This window comes from Pteropus medius, unplaced genomic scaffold, assembly GCF_902729225.1.
Source record: "Pteropus medius unplaced genomic scaffold, Ma_sr-lr_union100, whole genome shotgun sequence".
NCBI classification, from domain to species: Eukaryota; Metazoa; Chordata; class Mammalia; order Chiroptera; family Pteropodidae; genus Pteropus; species Pteropus medius.
The window spans coordinates 3,369,633-3,395,256 of record NW_024349803.1 but is presented as its reverse complement, the minus strand read 5'-3'; the positions used below and the strand labels follow the sequence as shown (position 1 = coordinate 3,395,256).

Sequence of the window (25,624 nt, the reverse complement as noted above, 5' to 3'; positions counted from 1 at the left end):
CAAAGAGAGTGCCCATGCAGAGAAGCAGCATGACATGGGGTTTTTAAGCCCATGTGGGGCTTTGGTGTGATGGAAATACCTTGTAATTACATAAGTGGTATTTATAAAGCAAATTATTTTTTTCAAAGATTCTACAAAGGAAGACAATTTATTCAACTTTTGACATGTTCCAAACTTAACATCAGACCTGTTCTATATAAACCACTGCATTCTAAGGACAGTGAAGTGAGGTAGGCTTGAGGTTTAAGTGACAGAGGACTTAGGGTAGTGATTAAACTGAGGGTTCTGCAGCCAGACTCCTGACTTTGCAGTTAGTCTGTGACATTAGGCATGATATTTCATATTCCAAGCACCTGAGTTCTTGCGAGTAAAGATAGGGATAATATCTAACCTCAATAGGGTGTTGAGAGGGTTAAATGAGATGAGTTACCTAATGCAAATTAGCACAGAGCCTAGTATCTGGTAAATTTTAGCTCAATCGAAGTGATGTTTTTTTCCTCTATCAAATGCTAAGTTGTCTTTTTTACATTTCAGTCCTAGTTAGTAGCTTTTACAGGATGCAGTAAAAAAACACTTCTATCTTTTGTATTTAGAGACCACTGTCCTATGAGACAGTAGAAAAAGCAATGGCCCAGATAAGTGAAGTCATAGTTTATTTCTCCCAATCCCAAGGTATGTAAATTTGGGGAAATCATACCTGAAATCTAGATGTACCTATTCCTTCAAAGGATTTAAAATCAAATGAGATCACATATGTGAAGTGGCTCCGAAATTCCTAAAGGACTATATAAATATCTGAGTAGTCTGTGATGAAAAGACTAGATGACAAATCCTGCCTGCCACTTTTAGTGAGTAGGATCAAAATTGTGCTATGGAATGCTGACCCATGCAGTTATTTCATTCACTTACTGGGTGCTCTATTCAATCAAGGCCCTCCCATAAAGAGAGAACCATTCTAGAATAAGCTGCTTGCTTCTGCCAAAGATATACAAAATACTCTATCTCAGGATACAGCATCCCACCCATTTACTAAACGATGGCCAGTGTGTACTTGTAAAGTTCTGGTCACTGAAACATAGGGGCAGAAAAAGTCTAGGTGGGCTTTTGTGAAAGGTGAATGGGTACAGTGGTGGATGGGATCAAATGGATACATTGCCAAATTTAATCCCACAGCAACCCTATAAAGTAGATATTAAAATTGTTTTAAAGGAGGAAACAGAGGCTCAGAAAAAAGCTTATCCAAAGTCACTCAGAAAGTAGTTGAGGCTAAGATTTAAACTTCACATTCTTTTAACATCCTAGTACCTACCCTGAAGTAGGTTCTGAAGTGATCACTGGCATAAAGGCATTTAAGAATGTTCACAGTAGCATAGTTTATAATAGCAATGAACCAATAAGTAAAATTCAAACAATTAAAATTTTAAAAGAAAAAATAAAATTCAATAGTTCCTCAGCAAGAGAAATAAACCATTGAATATTCAACTGATATAACTAAATAGCAGTAAAAATAGTGTCCAGGTCAATATGGATGAGTCCCATAATGCACACCCAAAAAAACAAGTTGCAATACAAGTCCTTTTAAAGTTCAAAACCATGTAAAAATTCAAAATAGTACTGGAAGTCTTTGCTAATGCGGTTAGACAAGAAAAGGAAATAAATTACACATTGGAAAGGAAGAAATAAAACTTTGTTCAGATGACGTGATCATCTATGTAAAAAAAATCCTAAAAATTGACAAACTCCTGAAACTAGTAAGCAATTATATCAAGGTTGCAGCATACAAGGTTAATATACAAAAGTCAACTGCTTTCCTACATGCCAATAATTAAAGGGTGAAATACTGTTCAGATGTTAGACTAAGTAGCTCAAACACCAGGGACAGGATCAATTTAGTTGTTAAAGATAAAACACTCTTTTATTCTAAATTACCCCTCGGTTCTCACTGGTCCAGCCATATTCTGGGAATGGGCTGGTATTATTAAAAATGTTATCAAGTGTACAAAGGCAGAGGGGACCAGCCCACTGTAAACAGCTAATTTGGCTGTTATCAGTATAGATGAATGTCAGCCCTTTCTTCTACAGTAAATTTTTTCACCAAAGATTGAGCCAGAATAGTGTCTCTATCCATTTTATTTTACGTAAATAGATGTGATTAGAGCCTTAATGTACTTTTGCTAGATGTTTTACGTAGAAAAGAACTGTTTAAGGATTATAAAACCTCCAACTTTCCGAACTGCTTGAAATGTTGCTATTGCTTCAAATTTATGAAGTGTTCATGACCCCAATATCTCAGTCATGCAAGCATTTGTTCTATAATTAAAGACCTAGTGAAACTGGTATTTGGGAATTTTATGTGGGAAAAGGCATATTCCTGGCATACAGCCTTAATGAAGGTGCACATAACATACAAAGCCTCCATGTGCCTTGGGAAAATGAACTAGAGACTGAAGCGGGAAACTTTCCATTTCAGACCAGTTAAAACCATAAAATATAGCTACCATAGAGCTTAATTGCACAGTGGTAGTTTCAACTTCTGTATCAAGAGATAATTTTTTGCATTTTCTTGGTATTGGCCCATAGCTACAGCCATATTGGACAGATGTTTTTAACTCTAAATGCAATGCAGAATTACCTATCATTTCTTTGCTATGCAGTTCGAATATTCTGCATGAGCATTCAAAAACGCAGGTTTATAGTTTGAACTTCTGATGTTTATTGTTTTCTACCACCAAATGTTATGTCTACAGATGGAAAACTTGGAGTTTTGGATGATGGGTGGTGAGAAATTACTCAAAAAGATTCAGTTACACACAGAGAGACATATTACACATAATGTTGGGAAAGGCTAGATTACAGTTATCAAAATATGTACAGGAGCAATCTTCATCTAGAAGACGTGTTTCAGGAATTCCAAATGATCATACTCAACAGCTGGGCCTATTTTCAAGTCTTGGTCAATGGAAAACACTGCCGCTTTTCTCCCTCTTATGGTTCCCCACCCTCTCTATTGCCATATTTGCAAAAGCAAAGTAGCATGCTGCCTTATAGCTACTGCTCCTTATTACTCTCAAACGATGGCAATGAAAGCTGGCAAAACGATTAAGCAATATGGCAGCCCATTTTTACGAGTTTACCTTTAAAAACAACCAAGAGAATTTTAGAGAAGCGGGTAGAGGGCTTTGCAATGCTGTGGAGTATTTATTTTTGAAAGTCAATGACTTCTCCTTGCAATTTAAGGGTGCTAATCAGTATTATTTTGAATGATTACAAAGGTAACGTTCTTAGGAAAAGAAAGTACACAAAATACACTCCTTACAAGGGTGATCAACCTTTTTGGAGTCACTTAATTTTGCCGTAACGTGAAACTTTTTACAAAAAAGGGCTGTATAAAAACTTTTTTTCCATCTCAAAGGTCTGGTTTTTGTGTTGGGAATTTTGTAATTATCCTCAACTGCAAATATGCTTAAAATATCAAGTAGGTTTAAACCAACTACTTTAAGATATATGTACGGTTTAATTTTTGCATATCAAAATGTTTTTATAAACTGTTGTGGCTTAGTCAGGGCTAATCAAATGTTCTGGATAATGGCTAATATATATGTAATTCTGTATACATCCACATGCAAATTTAAGAATTATTAACCTGCAAATACTTCAGATATCAAATTTTGGTGATTCAGAAGGCACTCTTTTTGTCCTGCAGACTTTATTATCAAAATCAATTTTCTGGTAATGAGTCAGTTATGAGGTATAGCAGAGGAGTATCCAACAGGAGAATTTTCTCTTATGGTCTCAGCTTATGGAATTGAGGGTACTGGAGCTAGGATTAGAAGAGGTAAATAATGATCTTTTGGACGTTATCTTCACATGAAGAAAATGCAATATGAAGAAACAAAATTCTATTATTGACAACTACAATATTCCATAATAAAGGGTCACAGAGATTAGGTCCAAAATGTGCAGTAGACAAAATGTTTGGAGTCCAAAATGAGAAACTTTGGCCTTGAGACTTAAGTCATAACTGACTCAAAAGTATTCCTGTTAGGAATACTTTTCTAAGTATTCCTTTAGTGCACTGTTGATGCACTGCACTAGATAGAACTCACTGTTAACAATTTCCAAATCAACATTAAGAGGAATTATTTTCTCGTGAAAATCCACCTCTTAATTTCATAAGAGAAAGCGGTAAAAATATGATATACCAGAATTTGCTTTTCTAGTTAATTCTGCCAGGTATTATCAAATTAAGTAATATTTTAATTTCAAGTGTCTAAACCTTGTCACATAATACCTACCTAACTCCCCACCATTTTAGATAATATGACATGAATAAGGTCAAAAATGCTTTTGGAAAAAAAAAGTTTATTTCTATTTATTCATTTATGCAAAGACAGTATTAGCAATAGGTAATAGGAACATACTTTAAAGTTCAAAATTAATTTTCCATTTTGAAAGGTTCAGGACTTTGTTCTCCTTTACTCTTTTAAATACTTCAGTCCAACAAAACAGCACACAAATAGTTTATTCCCTTACTTTTTTTAGTCATACTGGGATAATTAGAAGTGGCTCTTTAGAATTTAGGTATCATTTATAGTAACCTGGAGATTTAATCACAGAATGATACATGTAAGAATGTTATAACACACACAAGATAGTACAGAGAATTTTTAAAAGAACAAATTTTAGGGTACTTTCAAATTCTGAAAGTTAAAAGACTCTTCCCTTCAGATTCAGAATGAAAATTATTACGAATTATAAGACAACAATGGACAGTGATGATATGGCCCATGGTAGCTGCATTAGGTTAGGGATAAAAGGAGTCTCCATGTTCAGGGCCAATGAAAAAAAGGCGAGGAAGCCACTTTAAACTCATGTCCATGGCAGGTCAAATGATACTGATAGAAGTGTTTCCTTTAGAAAGGTATTATCCCATTGCTACCATTCCAAGGCTTAGCCTTCAAACTGCTCGTACTGCTACTTCCCATTTTTACATCACCTGTTCTAGGAGCAAATCTCCTGGAAGAATGGTGTTACAGACTGGAAAAATATGACTGTGGGTTCAGCAAAAGGGGTCTGGTGTTTTAGTTGTCTGTCACGATATACAATGTATAATGAGACTAGCTAATCTAGAAATGGATTGTTAATTCTGACTCTAATAAATTCTTGGGATACGCTTACTAAAGAACTTTTGTAGTTTACAAACACTAAAACGACTTTGACTCTCCTGGACTCTTCTTTTTCTACTTAAAAAAAAAAAAAGAAATATAATAGGCTAACAAAAATAAAAATCTATTTGCTTTTTAAGTAATAACTAATATTTTAATGTTTTTATAAAAACAATTCCTTTCAGGTACTCTGATTATAATCTTTAGGTGACATAAAAAAAGTTTCAGCATTCTTTATTACCAATATTTTTGCACAATTTTACATATAGCCATTAAGTTTAGCATTTCAAGGGAAAAAATTAAAAGAATAAAAGGAGAATGATAACTCACTGAGAAACTTCTGTCCGAGTAAAGTCTAGTTTGTCTTGGATTCTTTAAAAAAAAAATTAGGTCCATAATTTTAGTTATCCTAATTACCATTCCGATCAAATACAATATGTGTTTGTGGATTCTAGATAAAAGATAAAATATTTCCAACTAATAAACATAAGACCCACTGATTGGACTGTTTAGAATCAGTTTAACTGGGTTTGGATAAGGAGGACTTCAATAAAGTTAACTATATATTGAGTTCCACTGATTAAAAATGCAGTTTTAAAAACACTGCTTTTGTGGTAAATTTCTAGACAAATTATAAATGTAAAACACAATATTGTAAATATTGTAGTATTCACAGGTACTTGCTGGAGAAGTGAAATGCTTGCATTCTAAATATCAAAATTCTGACCTTTCAAAATAGTGGGTTTTCTAAAACAATTTTTTGATAATCAGCATTTGCTTTTAAACTGTTAAAATGTCTATTTCAATTTTTTAAAATCCTTACACATAAATCTTAAAGTTATTCCTTTCAGTCTCAATTATTTTTTACTTTCAACTATATTATCAACACAGAACCAGTTTCTAAACAGATACCTAATGACAAACAGTTTCTATGTAAAATAAAACTAGGCAATCTAATACAACTTGTAGTATGAATGTGATTTATCAATATTCAAAATTAAATTTCTATAGTGAAAAACTTTGTCTCTTCTTAATATTCAAAACCAGCAACTTCCCATGAGACTTGAAAGTTAGTGGAGAAGATCAAACAGATTTAAGCACTGCCCGACTTCTTCTAAAATGATGGACTCTTTTATCCTAGAAAAGACAGAAGCAGTCCCTTTTACTTCACTGAAAATCTCTTATTATCATTATAAACTAAGAGAGTTGCAAAATACTTAAAGTATTTGAGTTTAAAAATGATAAATGAGAGAAAAGTGAACAAAATGTACCAGTGACTAGTTTTATTCAACATCGTTAAAAAAAAAAAATCCTAGTAAACGCAGAAACAGAGAACTTAGAATCAGTATCATTGCATATAGATTCTTAATGATTTTGTAGTAATGACCCAAAGATAGCTGGTGGAAAATATATGTATATTCTAAAAAGTCTGTTTTTTCTATATCTGGTAGAAATCAGAACTTGTGAACACCATTGCACTTCAATTTGAAATCCTATGCTTTTAGATTAAAAGATAAAAATTTTGGCATATTTAAAGGCATATCTGTTATTAACCTGTGATAAAGACAATATCATTCTTTAGGAAATGAAGTAAAAAATTAAAAATATACACAAAAATATCCTTTCATTTTGTTGCCTGCAGATGTGCAGATAACAGGAAGTGAGGTCTTGCAGAGGAATGAAGTCAAGTAAACCAGTAACAACATAATACTATTTTCTACTCTACATATTTTGCTTAACTGTCTTTTCCTATGGGTTATATTCAGTTGTCAAATAAAGTAGGATTATTTCTGGAAATTATGTAATCTAGCAACAGAAGAATGGTCTATTTAGGTTAAAGCCCAGAAAAGTAGTAATAAACTCATATATTTTCCAATATCAGGCAGGATATGAAAAATTACGAAGGAGCTGAAATTAAGACAACAGAATGGAATTTACCATGGAAACTGTATATATCCTGCCTCAATGTATTCGAATTCAATTCAAACAACACTTAAGCCAATCCAAACAGGCCTAGATGCCAAACAACTGCAGACTACCCAAAAGAGCAGAAAACTGGAAGGTTCAAAGGAAGGTTTTTGTCTAATACAAGATGAAAACTCAAGTTTAAAGACCATTTTCTGCTTTGCAAATGAACTATGTAAGTAGTACCTACTTAATCTTTAGAACTTTAGGCAGGAAAGCTGTTATACAACTCGTTCTTTCCTTGTAAATTACACTATGTAGAATGAAACGACAAAAGAAAAAAATGTTAATTTTAAAAGAATATGTTTTCTCCCTGTTGAGATGGTAAGAACTTAATCCTGCTATGGCTCTACTCTTCTGCATTATAGGAGGTCTTTGGTATACTCTTCATAAAGGCCTTAAACTTCATCCTGTGGTCCATTCACAGATGGTAAAAACCTCATCTCTCTCATTTTAAGACACAAAGCAATGGTTAAAAACTTCTCTTTGAATATAAAATAGTGCAATCATTTTGGAAAAATTCTGGCAGTTCCATGAAAGGTTAAACACAGTTACCATATGACCGAGCAATTCCATTCCTAGGTGTATGCCCAAGAGAAACAAAAACATATGTCTACACAATAACTTGTACACAAATGCACTATTTATCAGAGTCAAAAAGTGGGGAAAAGCCAAATGTCTATCAAGTGAATGGATAAATAAAACAGCATATCCGTAAATAAAAAGAAATGGAAGTACTGATACATGCTATAACACTGACGAATCTTGAAAACATTATACTAAGTGAAAAAAGCCAGTCGCAAAATGCCACATTATATTACTCTATTTAAATGAAACATCCAGAATAGGAAAATCCTTGAAGAAAGTAAGTTACTGGTTGCCTAGGGCTAGAGGAATTGGAGGGAAATGGAAAGTGACTGATAACAGGTAAGGGGTTTATTTTTGGCATAAGTAAAATATTCTAAAATTGATTGTAGTCATGGTCTGCAAATATACTAAAAAGTACTGAATCATACACTTTAAAGTGGTGAATTATATTCAAATTATATCTTGATAAACATGTTATCCTCTCTCACTAGAGTGACCAGTTAGCTCCTTTCCATATTCACAGACTCAGAACTAGAGACTTTGGATAGCTTTAGACCTGTCTCATTTTAGACTTGTAAAAATTGAGCCTTAATACAATTCATGTGATTTGTCCAAGGTGATAGAATCAGGATCAGAAATCAGAGCTTTCTTAAATTCAACACCCACATTCTCTTCCACTTCACCAACTCTGAATCAACTTCCATTTCTTTCTACTCAGCTCCCTTTATTGATTCACTATACCTCTTCTCCCCCGACACTGTTCATGTCAACTAAGTGATTTTTTTTTTAGTCCAACATTCATGTACTCTTAAGTTCTGCTTTCTGTATCTAAAATTTTCTTTTTCTATTCTGTCAAGCTAATATTCTCTAACTCTCATCTTTCACAAACTCTTTTAATTATAAGCTTCTGCTAAAGGTTTCTTTCTTAAGAACAAACTACACTGTATCAAATATACTGCAGCATAAAATACACTACCAGGTAAAACTCACAGTGGTTTACTGGTTAACAGTTAAATGCCAAGAGTTCAATTAAATGCTATATGTAATCTCAAAATATATATATCACAGGATAAAAAGATGTTTCATAGCTGACAAATGTGCTCTTTATACTGTGTACCATTCATTTCATACCTTGAAGTAGTCATCTTGAGTAACAACAGAGTTTCTCAGTCTGTTCTCTGGATTAAACAGACAAGATACAACTGTCTGTATGCTTCGGTCCACAGATTTCTGAAATACAGAAGTTTTCAGTCTAAAGTCTACTCCTTTTACTCAGTGTTAGCAAACTTTTAAAATAAAGTTTAATGAATATATGTTATTAATTTCTAAATAATTCTTATGGAATTCAAGATTCTTACCATGTCACTTAGTAAGTTTTCTACCAAAGTCAATAAATATTTTAGAAACTTGGTGACAGAGTACTGGTTTAAAAAGCTCAATTTAGTAAAACCCTAAGATATTGCTTAAGGCTCTTTAATTCTTCCTGTTAGATAAGAAACGGTGAACTTCAACATTCAAGGAAAAATATCCAGGGTAAACCTGGTAATTATACTGTAAGCCATTTTAATATTTTTTAAATTTTAAGTCATATACTAAATCATAGAACTTTTTCACCCTATATTTCAGTAGTTCTCCACCTTTATTTCCCACCGAGAAACCCACGGACGAAGTTCACAGACTATAATGAAAATCCCTTAAAGTTAACCACATTCCCACCCATTAGATAAAACATGTAATTCAAGAATGAGGGCAGTCATTATAGGAATCTGCTCTAATGATAAAAAAAGAAACAACCCTTGTCTACTTCAACATTTCAATTATTACTAGTGACTCTACCATTCTTAAAAGCTATAATATATAATGTGATGGAGAGAATACCGTAAGTAATTATATGTTATTATTTAGCTAAATGTTTAAACTAGTAAAAGACAACGTAGATAAAGTTCATACTAATCCCTCTTCTAAAGAATAGGAGTCTTGAGGAAACCTGCCTGTTGCATTCTGCCAAATCATGTTAATATTTATCAACGTATGGTTAAAAAATAAAAATGGAACAAAGTACTACTGAATCAGAAATTATATGTGTACACTGAAAGTTTAGGGATGCCTGAAATTTTATCAACTTTAACATAAACTGATGAATTATCAGTCAATTACTCAAGCTCTTTTATTTATGGCTTCCATATTTAAATTTGGGCAAAAGTACTTGCTTCTCAAGGGGATATTAAAACTTAAAGTAAATATGAAAATATAAATAAACGAAATCAAATGTTTGCCTTTTGTGGGCCATTTCCAGAGGATGGAGTAGCTTCATGAACTGAGCATTCACTTTGCAAAACTTCAGCTCCTGAATCAACTTCATTACAGTGGTAGTTAACAGTTGTATAAGCCTATGTTTAAAACAATAAAAGTGTAATTACAGAGATGTACACCAGATACATTTCTAAACAATCTATTCTTCAAAATGGTGAGCTAATATTGAAAGTTTAAATGTGGGTCGTGTTGAAGACGTTCAATTACATTAGCACAGCAACTTTATTTTAAACTGAATAGCTGAAATCAGTAAGGCAGTCTTTTATTCTGAAATGTTTCTTAAGCTTCAACATAATCAGAATTAGAAGGGCTCTAAGAAAAAGAAACTTCAAAATGTAGTAAAGGAGAATTTCCCAGTGCCTGAGAATTTTAACTCATGTTATAGTCTTCAGATATCCAATCCTGATGAAAGACAGAAGGTAACAAAGGCTCAGGTGTTTTAGAGGTAGCACTCTTTTGTTTTAAAACTTCTTCTTACATAACAGTTTTGCAGCAAAACATTACTTTGCTTCTCTTGAATGGATTTTTTAGGTAGAAAACTAGGAGCAGATTCAATGCTAATTCTAAATCTATAAAATTAGCATTAACATAGGTTTTAATACTACCTTTCTGGGATTATATATCCTATCAACAAAGTAACTGAGCACCTGTTGTATGCAGAGCAGCCATTGTTTAACCACACAAAAACCACCTGAGAAACAAAAATGCAGTTTCTCCCGTGGGAATATATACTTGAGTTGAAAAGAAATTAATAAAACAAAACACATAACATAAAATATTCCTAGGCATAGGTGATATGGCAAACGGTCAAGAAATATATAATATATAATAGTTAAAAACAGTGCAGCTCAGGAATAATCAATAATATTGTAATAACTATGCATAGTGCCAGGTGGGTACTAGACTAATGGGGAGATCACTTCATACATTATATAAATGTCTTAACTACTATGCTGTACACCTGAAAATAAACTGCATGACAATCATATTGAGTGTCAACTGTAATTTAAAATAAATTTTTTAAAAAAACTTTAAAATAAAGAACCAGAACTATACATTTGGCTAATTCACCTTACCGGAGGTATAACATAACTCCTTTGTTCTCCAGCAGGCCACTGTGGTGGCATCTTAAAGAAAATAAATAATTATTTTAATATTCCTACACATTTTCACTAATATATAAGATAGACAATGTTCAGGTATTTGTCATGATAGCTCCTTGAACTTATTATAATGAAACAAAATGGAAGAAATACTTTATGCTTCTAATATCTGAGAATTTTGTTATTATTTTCCTATATAAACCCCACCTTTCTCTCAATTTTCTGGAGTTAGCTTTCAGGAAAACTCAAAGACAGTAGTTCTTTGAATTTATTACCAAAGATATGGTCATGTGGTCACAGATATATATGGTCATATCTACGGGCAGAAATTCAGAGAAGTACTATCTATATAGTAGCCAATTAAAATAAACACTACCAAATATAATTAAAATTTAATATTCTAAGAATTGAGTAATCACTTTATTTCAATCTACTCCCCTAGAAAATTTTATAAAAGTTGGCCTGGGTGTTTCAGCTATTTAACAGCAAAGATGGAAGGATACAGGCTGAAATACAGAAGGGGATACCAAATACTGAAGACAGTATAAGAGAAAACTTGCTAAGTACATTACTATCAAAATATCATTCCTTTACTTCTAAGAATACAGAGGCCTTAATTCAAAGTTTTTTCCTTAAATTTTAGACATACTCAACTAGCTTAAATGATACACTGTTGGGGAAATTTTTATAAATAAAGGCCTCAATAAAACTCCAAAGTAAATCATTTTGTTCCCTCTTAAATTACCTGATAATTATACACAGGCAGCTGATATCCAGTGATGACCTGAACTGGTGAACTTGGATAAGGAGGATATGTCTGAAAATAAAGTTTACAGAAAGAATGGGTTAACAAGGTAAATTTTTAAAAATTAGAAATATTACTATTCCCAACATAAAATATGAAAATAAATCTTAATTATTTTTCTATTTACAACTCAGGATTTTGAGAGACTGGCTTCATATTCTGTCGAATGTTAGCCTTTTGGGTGATGAGGAGGAAGAGATAAATGAGGGAAGTAATTGATTTTGCCACCCTAAGTTTATCTTATTCGTGTATTTATCCCCACCCAGAATTTTTTTATGCTCTGTTAGGATAGATTTCCATGTGGAAGTTAAACGTCTTCTTTTTCTTCATAAAAATGCTTTAAAATAGTTTTAAAATTTCTTCGACAATATTATAGGGTAATGTATAGTCAATGTGTAGTTCTCCTACAGACTTTATGGCTCTTTCTGCATTTTACTTTTACAAGTTATGGGCAGTATATAACCCAAGACTGGAAAAAATACAGTAAAATGTATTACATCTTTTAATAAATATTTATTGATTAAAAACATCTAGGTAGTAGCATAAATGAATATACTCAGGAAAGGTAATAACTCACAATAAGTGTTAGGAACAAGTAGGGTTTTTCTTCTAGCCATGTTTAGGGCAAGAAAAATAGGTAAAGATATACCCTACACTTCAGGTAAATGGAAAATGTAAACAAAGGAAAGATACTGCAGCACTTTTTTATTATATTTTTCCTTGCAAATAAAATGTTTTAAATTGAAGTAAAATGAATTAAGAAAATAAACTTTATTTATCACCAATAAGATAGTAAATGTTCCAAATACTACTTCAAATACTAAAGTAACCAGAACCAGAAAAATTATATGCCAGACTCATACAGTTTATAAATAGAGTTAAGTCAGCAGAAATCTATCCTAGAATCAGAATACATCCAGAGGTCAGCAATCTATACAGGGAGACACCTGGAAATTACTGTAAATGAAAAATAACTAGATAAATCGCTAACTTAAGAGAAGAAAAAAACCAGGCAGACACATGAGTAAAGCCACCTTCATATATTTTAGGAGTTACCATATGGGGGAAAAAGGGAAAAGATATGTTCAATGTGGCTACAGAGGTCAGTTCTAAGACAAAGACTTACAAGATACATAGAAACAGATGTTAGTTTAGAATAAGGAATAACAACACTAAGAATGACAGATTAAAAAAAAAATAGATTTCCCATTACTAAAAGTGTTAAAAGAGGAACAGTATTATCACTTATGGAAATTGTGGATATAATTCCACAGAGGGTGAGTGAGACTGGCTTACTTTCAAGGTGCCCCATCTATAAGATCTCTAATACTAACAACAACAACAACAACAACCAGGAATGCTGGTAATTCTTACCTGAACATACTGAGTTATAGGATTCATCATGGTTGGAGGCTGCATATAAGTTTCAGTGTTTGGATTACTCCAGACACTCTGAAACTGTGGTGGTGGAGGAGGATTAAAAACCAAAGGACGTGGCTGCACGTGATATGCACCTTTTTAAAGAATAAAAAGAATAAAAACCTATTTTTAGTTATCTGAAAAGGTATACCTGTATCAACAAGAAAATTTCCTTTATTTACTCACATAAATTTTGTTTCCTGATTGCAGGGCCCAGTTTCAGCTTTTTACCATGGAAATTTATCTGTGACTGAAATAAAACAGTAACAAAACTTATATCAATTCCCAAGTCTTTACTTCCAAGACCCTGGTAAACATGCCAAATCTTCTAAAATTCCTAGTATCAGAGATCAGTGGTAAAAACTTACTATATCAAAATTTATCAGCACCTTATTTACCCTTCAATACTCCCATCAAGTGTCCAGAGGTGTCATGGAATTTGATCAAAAATCTTTACCCTTTCTCTAGTTCATGAAGTTAGATGCTCAAAAATAAACAGGTTCCGACAAATTATATAAGATTAAGTTTGGATTTTTAAAAGAAGTATATATATTTCTATATTTCATACAAGACTGAGTATATATTCAGGACTCCAGCAATACTAAACATTGCATCCAAAGCTAATTAAGAGATTTTGCCATAAGATTACTTACTTCTACTATCTTCTGCACATCCACATCATTATAAAAGGAAACAAATCCATAGCTAGAAAGGCAGATAAATGAAGTATAAAATCACCACCATAACAGTACATGTTTTAAAACTTTTAATATTCTATGAAATAATTGACAAAAATAATGGTAAAGAATAAAGAACATACTGAGATAAATATTTTTAAGATGTACATGATAGAGCCTCTGTAAACACTGCTTTTTTCCCTTACAATTAAGGTAATGTGGGAACCTTATTAACAGAAAATTCCTATCTATGAAACTGAATTTATTATCTATGGCAAGATGGTTAAAATTTAAGATATTGTGAAATGTGCAAAGAAAAACTTATCTGATAAAACTGATTAATCCACTTATGTGAAATAAACGAAGCTGAGAAATATTTAAATACAAGTACTAGGAAAATGATTAAAAGAGCTGGCGGCAAACTTTTATCCTCTACATGAAAAGAATTAACAAAGCAACAAATTTCATTTACACAAATATAAGAATACCAGTTTTGAATTCTTCTCTGATACTCTACAAACACTGTAGTTCAGATATTTTTTAAAATTTATACTGAACATGTTTTACTTACCCTTTGGACACACCAGTTCGATCCGTGATTATCTTCACTTCTTTTACTGAACCATATCTAGCAAAGAAACTTCTAATTTCGGTTTCATCCATCTAGGAAGAAGAATTTAACTTCAAGAATAAAAATTCAGCATTCAAAATTTTCAATTATACTATAAAAGATTTGATGATGTGAAAGTATATTCCCCAAGTATCCCCAAACTACCTGTAGCTCTTGTCAAAGATATTTTTTATTCCTCATAGGTTAAACGTTAACTAATTCTAAACCTACATCAAGTACAAAAGACCTATCTATGTCTGCAATAAGGGCCAAAATTCCATTATTCACCAAATATTTTTTTAAATAAATAAAATAGGAATACAATACCCTAATGTCAATTCCACCAACAAAAACAGTGTTTGGCATGATTTTGCCTTCAGGTAAAACATAGCCTTGGCTGGTCGTAGCTGATGAGGACTGGGTGCTGGCCTCTCTGGAGATGGTTGAATTTGGAGTCTCAGAATTTGCAGCAGACTGTAATTTGAAAAGCAGATATTACCAATCAATCAATCAATAAATAAAGGCAAAAACCACACGTGATGTGAAACAATTTTTGCTTTCAAAGTATAAAAATTTTTCATATGAATTACTTTTATTGTAAATAAATCAACAATACAGCTTAGTTCAGGCTCAAGATGTAATCAGAGTAGATTATTAGCATGAAATTTTAACAAGAGTATACTACTTTCTTAAACTGTGTAGCTCATTACCATCTCTTGTACAGTGCTATGGCCGAATACTGATTTTATATTGAGTTTGTGAAAATACTATGTGACCGATAAAAAAATTAGGAAGTTCAGGTTTGTAAAAAATAAAGTTATTAAAGCCACCCTGTTCTATGCCAATAACCGCATTTTCATTTTATGAATATGAATAATTGATTAAAAAGCATGGTAAATCTTTTTAAAAGATAAAAAAACAGCTGCGTCAAAAAGAAAACATCAGTTTTTAGCCATTTTTTTTTTGTCTCACCTTTCTATTCTCCAAAATTAACACGGATTTTATAATTATAATACTCCCTTGTGTTAGTATGCCTGCTTTACTTTACTTTGGAAGTAGATCATGAAAACATTTGCTCACACATCAGAGCTCTTGCTTTAAAAAAAAAAGGGGGGGGAGCTTATTATCCTTTTCCCTAATGCTAGATTATTCAAAGCATCTTTTGAAATAACATTTTTCTTCTTGAATTACACCAAATCAGTCCTACTGATAATTCTAATTTTCATTGTGGGATAATATATATAAATGATACCGTCTTTTTTTTTTTTTTTTTAAGAAAGAGACCCACACATGAATCTCATTATTTTTCTGGATTCTGGTCAGAACTCTGTCTTTAGTCTTCCCACACAAAGGGTAATATAAATTTTTCTAAAGCAGAATTTACTGGTAATATGTATGTTGAAAAGGCAAGATAGCACAGTGAAACAAAAATTGATTTAGTCAGGACATGTAGGTTCATGTCCCTCACTAGGTTATAAGCCACCTACTTGGCAGCTGATTATCTTTGGAAAAAATTGCTTTGAGAATAAACTGAGATAACATCCGTGAATTCATTTTGTAAAGTGGTATGCCAATATAAGTTAGTGTCCTATTATTTGAATTTATTTTCAATAGGCTAAAAAATAAGTTTCTTTCCTGGTTTTACTATTTACTTACTTATTTTATAAATATTTTATTAACAACTAATTTGAGCTGAAACTTCAAGAAACTATGGCACACTTATTTGAAACTCATTTATAAAGTGCCTATTGATTATAAGCAGTAAGTACAAAAGATTGCGAGAAATAAAGCTATTGCACATCTGCTTATAAAGGAAAATAAGGATGAAAATGTCCATTTTTCAAAAAACAGCATAGTGATTTTTATAGAAATTAGTAACAATGAAAAAGTAGAGTTCCTATTTTGTTAGATGCTAAAAGTTACTGATAAATTTAAGATTCTACAAACTGCTATACTAATTATAGATGAAACGAAAATTGTCAAATCACCAACTTTGAGCATTTAGCTTTTCTCTATTAATTTGTGCTTATAATTGACATTTTGTGTTTCTATTTGAATACTTTCTAATTATTTCCTTTATAATACAATATTTCATGACAATAAAATAGGAAAGAGTAAAGATTTCTAAAGTTTTTCCACTATAAAACGTTAACATTTTACAATTTTATCTTTTTTCTCAATAGGACTATATTACAGAAGCCACATATCTTGAACTATTGAGAACTTGACTAGATTTCCCTTCGCTAGAGACAATTTACCAATTCCTTTCAATTAGCTCATTGAAAATTACAAAACACAAATAAAACAGTGGTTCTGAAATTCCTGTAGATTTCTTTTCTTTGCAATTTCCCCTTCATTTGTGGATGGACTTTAAATACCCTTTTACTTAATAAACTATTGACAGTATTATCCATCTGTGAACCACAATAGATGTATTTTAATTTAGAGGTATAACATCAGGCTAGAAAACTGTGCCACATTATAAGGGGTTATGATAATGTAGATTCTCAACAAGGAGAAATTTTGCTGGCCAAGGGCATTTTTGGTTGTTACAACTGAGGCGGTGTTCCCGTTATCTGGTCGATAAAAGCCCAGGATACAATAAACATCTATAATGCAATATCAGCCACCTACGACAAAGAATTATCTAGCCCAAAATCTGAATAGGGGCATGGCTGAGAAACCCTATGATCATGTTACCAGAACTGAAGAGGCAAGTTCTAATTCTCATATTCTATTTACAGAAGTAAAATGAATACTGGAGACAAATAATCAATAATTTAAGAAAAAGAGGAAAAAGCCATTAGATATTATAATAAGTTTCACTTGGAGTTGGGTTGTACAAATTTGGCTGGCTGCTTAATTGGGACATTAAATATAAAATTCATCAAATCATTTTACTACTGTCATAAGGCACTATAATGTCATAGTCTTCAACCAGCAGGTGGCGCTCAAAGCTAACAAAGTAAGCAAAGTACTCCATCTTAACAAGACTGAACTGCAAGGATTTTTAAACTCCTACTGTGTGTGTATTTATATACAATTATAATCTACATATACAACATCCATAACCAATAGACAAGCTTTAGTTATGTTTAAACTCTTGCCAAAAATACTCCACAAATGAATGCTTGGGCTAAAGCAAAAGTTTTGTGTTAAAGTATTAATCTTAACCATTGGTAGCATATAAAAAATGTTACATGTAAATTAAAAATAGTAATTATTTTTCTTAATAATACTTTTGAGTAGTTGGTGTGTTTTGAAATGAGTAATGCTGAGATATTAAATAGGGATGAACTTGGACCATCACATACGCAATTCTTATCATTGCTATTTACAATATATTTCTTGTTACAGTTGGATAACCAAATGACAAAGATTACTAGAAGCTGAAAAAAACTTATTTACTAAGCTCCTGGGATGTCAATATTATTTCATTCAACTACTATGTCTACATGCAAGCAAACTTAGGTCTGTGTATATTAACCAAAATAGGTCTACGATTTGTACTTATCACTTATATCCACAGGAAAAAAAAAGGAGCTAATAAAGAGAAAAGCAAAACCTAAGGAAATAAGAAATAAAAATCAGAATAAAACCCGTTAAGTAAATCCAGTAGTAAACTCTTGAGGGCAGGGAGAATCAAAACAAAGCTAAGCAAGAAAAAGGGCAAGAAAGCAAAAAGATTAGTCATGAAAAAGGGGATATGACCACAAATTATAAGAGAATGCTATGTATATGGCCTAAGGGAGTTAAATTTAGAAGTCTTGATGAAACGGCTAACTTTCCAGAGAAATATAAATTTTTAAAAACAGTCTTAAGGAAAAAAAGCACTTGATTTCTGGCTCTGTTTCATTGGGAGTTTTTTCAAATTGTAAAGAAACAGGTCATTTGTGTGTATGTAGATGGCGGGTAGGGGCAGCAAGACAGAAACAATGATAGTGGAAGAGGAAATGGAAGAAAAAAATTCAAAAGCTCTTCTTTAAAAATAATTTCAGAGAAAAGAAAAAGGATATTTCTCAATTCATTTTACAAAGCTAACATCATATGAATAACAAAACTTGATTAAGGTGGTCCACTCATGCCCCCAACAGAGAGATGAAAAATCCGGCAGTATACAGAAAAATACACAATTACGTAGTTTATATTGGAAATGAAAGGACAGTTCACTCTAAAGAAATCTATTATTGTAACTCCCCATTGATATAACATTTGATAAAAATATCATCTTTTAATTTGAAAAATCCCAAGTAAAATAAATATAGAAGAATTATATTTCCTATCAATCTAATTGTAAGCCATCAGGCTTAAAATGAAATATAACTGTCATTTCCATTGAAATTAGAAAGAAGGGAACCTCCATATTCTCTATAAATTTTTCTACTATATATGACAAAGGGTTAATATTGAGTTCTTATAAATCATTAAGAAAAAGATAAATATCCAAATAGAGAGGGAGATTAAGAATTTATAATAATATTTTAAGTTAATGACAAACTTCAACTTCACTAATCACAAAGCACATCAACACTGTGAAATATTTTCCAGCTACTAGACTGGTAACTTAAAAAAGTATATACTTCTCATTGGAAAGAGTGTGGAGAATAGATCATTCTACGCATCATCGGCGGGAATATATCCTAGTACATGCTTTATCGAGAGTAACTTGGAAAGATGTATAACTTAAAATTGTTATAAAATACGCGTAACTCACCCACTGATTTCACTCCTGGCAATTTATTTCAAGGAATTAATAGATTAAGCATGTCAAAACATTTCCACAAAAATACTCATTACAGAAAAATTATTCATTATAAGGGAATTTGTTGAAGTAATGGTACAATCTTATACTCAAACACTGTATATTCAAAATTATATTAAATTAATATTTAGAATGATGTCCACTATGTTAAGTGAAGGATGCAGATTGTAAAATGGTATTATATAGTATGGTACAACTTTTGTAAAGTAAAACTTATCTACATGCAATACATGCACAAAAACAATCTGGAAGGGCATACAGACATCAAAATTTTAACAGGTTTTGGGATTAAGATGGACTCCTATTTTATAATTAGAAAAAATAAGCTATTAGCATTTCTTCCTTTAAAAATAAAGAAAAAATTGTTGTAAATATAGTAAGTCAGTGATTACTAAATAATTAACATGGTAACTACAAGACAAATTACAAATAAATTACAATTATAAATTTTATTTCAACATACGTATTTATATAAATTGCATAATATTTCCCTTTAAAAATTGAGAATAATTATACTATCAATAAATACACGTGGTATATAATGAATTTGTAACTGAATGGTCAAATGATCAGAGTTGTACCTTGTGGTGGTGAATCAACTCCATCCATTTATCAAAACACATAAATGTACACCCCAAAGATTATTGTATGTACATTTGGTTTAAGGTGCCCAGTTTACCAAGACGGAAGAAGGTTCCCCATAGTTAAAAATTTCTAAACGACTCAAATCTGCGGTCCCTCAGAAGCAAAAGCAATTCCAACCTCGAACGGAAACTCTGGCATCCAGCGAGTTTTGTGCCTGCGGTCGCCCCACGAGGGCGCTACCACCACCACCACCAGGGCCCGCTCCCGGGGCCACCACAAAAGTACTTCAGTCCCGCTGAAATCGCGGGTTGCGCCTTCAAGACGCCCCCGTTTGTGGCTTCCCTGCCCCGTGCCCCTCACGGAAACACCCCGCCCCCGCCCCCCACGAATCCAGCCCTCACAAAGACCCGGAAGGGGCCACTTTCTGAGGAAACTGCGGCCCTTAAAGTCAGTAATCGCGTCCCTCAGAAAGCCCGCGCCCTGTGGCGTTCGGACGGCTGCAGGCCCGACGCCATCTCGCGGAGGCCGCGCTGCCTCGTCTCCACAGGGTAAGCGCGGGAAGAGAGGCTTTCGGGGTGGGGGCTGGGCACCGCGCACCCCACATCCCGGCCGGGCGGAGAACCCAGGCCGGTTCTCCACAGCCTAGTTCGCGCCACGGCGGAAGACGGGGACGGCGTGAAGGCCGCGGGCCTTGCACGTGGTCCGCCCGAGAGCGATAGGAGCGGGTCCCCCAGGCTACAGCCTCGCGCCGCACGCCGGGCATCGTGCCCCTCCTTGCCTGCCCAGCGGCGCCCTGTAGGCCGCGCCCCGGCCGCCGAACGGCCGCCGCTTCCACCCCCGCCTCAGGCCTCGGCCAGTGGTGCACCCGGGTGGGCGCTTCAGAAAAGAAAACTAGGGTGACCCCGCTTTCAGCCCCTCTTCGCGCCTCAGCCCCCAAAAGCCGAGTTTCGGCCATCCTCGAGGACCCCCACCGGTCTTGCGTCCCTCGGGCCTCCTCCTCAACTCACCATGATGGCGGCAGCTAGCAGTTCCCACCGACGTGGCTCGAGGAGGAGCAGAGGACGCTCTTCGGGCAGCACTGCTGGGGCTGCTGTTGGGTCTGCTCGTGTCCGCCGCCCGGCCTCGACTGGGCAAGGGGATAAAAGTCAGAGGAGTAAGCGAAGTCAAAGGTGGCGGCGAGCCCGAGGAGCCCTAAACGCTGACCCGCGAGGCTGAGGGGCGCAGGCGGACTGAGGCGTGGCCTGTGGGGCTCCCGGAGGTGCTCCTGAGCCTGCTGGGTACTGGGGCTCGTTGGAGCCGCCTCAGCCAATGGGTGACAGCTCCACGCCCCCTGCGGGGGGGCTGGGGGGGACGCCGGCGCCCCGGCGGGCTGGGGTGCGCAGAGGGGACGCAAGGGTTGCGCGCGGGCACGCTGCGTGCAGCCAGGGAGGCGCCGCTCTGAGACAGACTGTCCCACAGAACTGACCCACAGTTACACGTCGCCCCGAAAGTGCCTGAGGAGCACTCTTGACATAAGTACGGGTCCTTAAGTGTTCAGATTTAAAAAGAAATTTTGATGTGTCTAGGCTCTAGTTTCAAGATGGCGTCCTGAGCGCCGAGGATTCGTGCGATCACGAGTGTCCCTATCACTGGCCCCCAAATCGACTGAAATGCGTACAGAAACACAAAATTGAAACAAGTCTATTTAGAACTGGGAACCAGACATCAAAAGAAAAGGAACATGGACCCCTTTCTGTCAAGTTTGAGGTAGATAGGATTGAATTGGAAGAAATAACCAGCTAGGTCAGGCCAGGCTCGCGTTCGGGGTTTTCATTCTTTGAAGAGACATTTATCGAGTGCCTACAATTGTCAGGTATTGCAGATACAGAAGTGAACCAAGCAGGAAAATATTTTTTTTCCTCAGAGAGTTTAAATTTTAAGGGAGGGGGGAGTTTATTTTCCAGGCTGCGTAGGAAGAGGCTAGGCCTGCCTAGAGAATTCTAGAACATTCTTAAGGTTAGAGAAACAGCACCTAGAGCACGGAAGAACTGTGGGGCAGTTGGTGGAGCAGATCACACAATTTTGGGAACCACTCCAACACCCTATACCTAACGGGGATAACTGACTATGACTTTTAGCCTCCAACTTCACTTTTGTTCTGATAAAAAGCATTAAAATGTTACCTCGTGAACCGGCAAATGGTGGACTTCTGTAACCTGAAGACTGTCTTACTACTAACACCAGGATAAAATAAGAACTGACTTTATTTTTAATATGCAGTTAAAACCATAACAAATGAAGAGAAATCCTAAAATGCCAGAACTTAAATTGCAAACCAGAGCAGTGACTTGCTGAACTAATTCTCCTCTGGCCCTGAGTATGAGGGCTGGGATGTAGGGTGACCAACTAATTTGCCCTGGACTTTCTCGGTTTTTGCACCGGAAAACCCCACATACCTGAAAACCAGGTTCCGGGCATACCAAGATGGTTGGTCATTCTCGGTGTGGGCAAGATGTTTGTCTCTGTAACTTGAGGCCTGGAAGTATAGGGGCAGGTAGTAAGGTTTGGAGAAGCCCATGGTGGGAGCTGGAACTGAGTACATTACAAAAAGCCATTGTCCCTGAAAAACATCATGTTAAGAAAAAGGGTGAAGTAGGGAAATTACTAAAAAAAACCCAATGGACAAGTAGATGAGGAAGCTTGTCCCATTTCTGGAGGAAAAGAAGAAAATTATTTAACTCTGATGAAATTTTGAAACCCTAGACCTGGAATTCACAAGAGTTTGGAGTGTAGATTTATGGCACTTACGTGTTGGAGTCTTAAAACTTAGAAATTGACTCCCACAACCCCACCTCCTCCCAAAAAAGATCCCCAAACAAGGTATATCTGGAATGCCTGGCAGAAACAAACAAAACCAACCTGGAGAGATGCTTCCATAAAAGGCTGGAAGGGATTCTCATTAAAAACAACAACAAAAAAAGGACCCTTTAAAGATAAACTCACAATGAAAAATTATAAAACACTACCATAAAGAAGAGTGGCAGACAACAAAGAAGATTAAAATGTTAAAACCTTACAGAAGACGCTGCTTCGTGTGTGTGTGTGTGTGTGTGTGTGTGTGTGTGTGTGTGTGTGTGTGTATGTGTTTTTCTCTTATTTGGAGTCATACACTATATTTTAACGTGATTATTCTACTATTTTAAAATCTAAAACTAATATCTTTTACTCTCTTGAAGATTTCAAAGGCTTTAGGCTGTTTTAATTCTGCACACTCTCTCCTAATTTATAAGCTATTATTTATTATTCACTACTTTAGTTCTATTCTGTTTTCCTCATATAAATTAGACATGAACTTTAGACCTACCCACATGTATAAAAATGTTTTGCTTACCAGTTTTTTGTATATCTCAGATCTTCTGGATTATTTTCCTTGTGCTTGAAGTAAATTCTATGAAATTTCCTTTTGTGAGTGTAATGTGGTAAACTCTCAGGTTTTTTCCCACCTGAAATACTTTTATTTTGCTCTTGTTCATTGAAGATAATTTTACTGGATATATAATTCTAGGTTTACAGTTGTCTTTTTTCTCAGAATATTGCAAACATTATTCTGTTATCTTCTGTAGCTACTGAGAAATCTGCCGTCAATCTACTTGCTGGTTAAGATCTATTTTTCTTTGGTGTTCTGAAATTTCACAGTGATGTGACTGGGTGTGGAGTTTTTAAAATTTCTCCTGCTTTGGAGTTTGTGGGCTTTCTGGATTAGCTTTCAACAGTTCTAAAAAATTTCACCCATTTTCTTGTCAGATTAACTCTTTAAGGAGTTTAACCTAGTTTTCATATTTCATATTCCATAAACAATTCTTATAGTTACTTTTGTTTAGATTATTACTTTTTTTAAAGATTGGTGATGTTTTCTCGAAACCTGAGAAATCTTCACTTAATAGAGAAAAAAAAGAATTGTGATATAAGATTCACAATGACAGTACCCATTTCAATGTGTTAAGATTGGTAGCATAATTTATATAAATTCAGACATAAATATGTATATTGTTTCCTTTTCATTTAGAGACTGGTAGGAAAGTGAGAAGAAAAAAGGCTATTCTTTGAACTCCTCTGCTACTTCTATTGTGCTCCTAAAGCATGGAACTTGAATAGAAGGCTTACAATTAGTATAAGCGTTCTCAAACTTCATTTATTTGCAAACCACTTTTATGATTTTTGTTGTACTGCTCTGGATCTCTATATCATTATTTACCTATTTTAAAAAAAACTCATCGTTCTCATAAGCAGTAGTATGTATGAAGTCATGTATTGTATTAGTTATATTTTTTAGCAATGCACATTAAAATAAATATGTAACTATTAAAATTTAAAATAATTGTCCTTCGTGGATCATTTCAGATCCCACCTGCCCAGGACAACACGTAACATATTTTTGGAAAATACTGGACATAAGAAATTGTTATCTGGTCTTTGGATATGCAAAGTTATGTTTGAGGAACTAGGAAGTGGAGTGGAGTGTCAGATTATTCCGCATAATAAATGAGAGTAATTGAATTTGAATGAGGAAACCAAGCAAGGCTCCCAAAGTGAGAATCTGGGAATTTGGAGAAAAGAAATAACTTTGCAAAGTGAAAAGAAGTTGCAGCTTACAGTGAAAGATGCTATCTGAGTACACTGGAGTCATCTGGAGGCTTTTGAAAAAAAGAGTGTCATGAGAGTTAGAACCATACATCAGTATTTTTTTTAAAAATGTTTCTCAAGTTACTCCAATATACAACCAAATTTGAAAATCTTTGCTATAGAGCTTTGCTGCTCAGTGTAGTCCTCAGACCAGCAGCTTTGCATCACCAGGGTGCTATGGAATCTCAGCCCTACCCTAGTCTTACTGAATCAGAATCTGCATTTCAACAAGATCTCCAGATGGCTCACAAACACATTAAAGTTCAGGAAGCACTGACAATAGAGAACATTTGCCATAAATAACTTGCATCCTTTGATTTGAGAATGCCTGCCTTACAGAGAGAGCCTGCTTTTCCAGCCTCTCTTGCCGCTAGACCTGGCCATATGACCTATACCAGGCCGTGGACCGGTACCAGTTTCTAGCCTGTTAGGAACCGGGCTGCACAGCAGGAAATGAGTGACAGGTGAGCAAGCAAAGCTTCATCTGTATTTGCAGCCGCTCGCCAGTGCTAGCATCACCCGCTCAGCTCTACTTCAGATCATCAGGCTTAGATTCTCCTAGAGCACCAGTCCCTGGTGCCAGAAAGGTTGGGGACCACTGAACACCATCAATGAGATGTACACACCCTAAATTTTGAATAGGGAACTAATGATGCCACAAAGCAGCGACTGCAGAGAATACGTTCTGAATAAGGGTGGCAACAGCAGCAGCAGTAGCCATGGCATAAGTTACAGCAGCAATGTCCACAGCTGTGAGTTGAGCAAGCAGCGCTGGAATTCAGTGCCCAGTGGCAGCAGCTGAATCTTCTTCACTGGACCAGTTCTGTGGCATGATTCCATGTGTCATTCCTGGAGACACAGGCTTCCAGCTTGATTATTCAGTCCTTTCTGAGATTCCTTTCCCGCTTAAATCAGCCAAAACTTACTTATGTGGTTTAAGTCTCCTTTTGCCTACCAACTCTACATCCTA

At 34.9% G+C, this 25,624-nt stretch overlaps 1 protein-coding gene across 1 annotated transcript; it reads right to left on the bottom strand.

Moving 5' to 3' along the window:
* Window positions 1-5,383: 5,383 nt before the first annotated feature.
* On the bottom strand, window positions 5,384-20,947 carry DAZL (deleted in azoospermia like). The gene is made up of 12 exons (XM_039836799.1): window positions 20,732-20,947; window positions 20,170-20,634; window positions 14,973-15,119; window positions 14,607-14,698; window positions 14,012-14,063; window positions 13,545-13,608; window positions 13,314-13,453; window positions 11,880-11,951; window positions 11,108-11,158; window positions 9,995-10,108; window positions 8,850-8,948; window positions 5,384-6,302 (listed from the first exon to the last, which is right to left on the bottom strand). Exons 1-12 carry the CDS (start codon window positions 20,945-20,947, stop codon window positions 6,249-6,251), a joined length of 1,566 nt encoding a protein of 521 aa, XP_039692733.1. The 3' UTR covers window positions 5,384-6,248.
* Window positions 20,948-25,624: the final 4,677 nt, after the last annotated feature.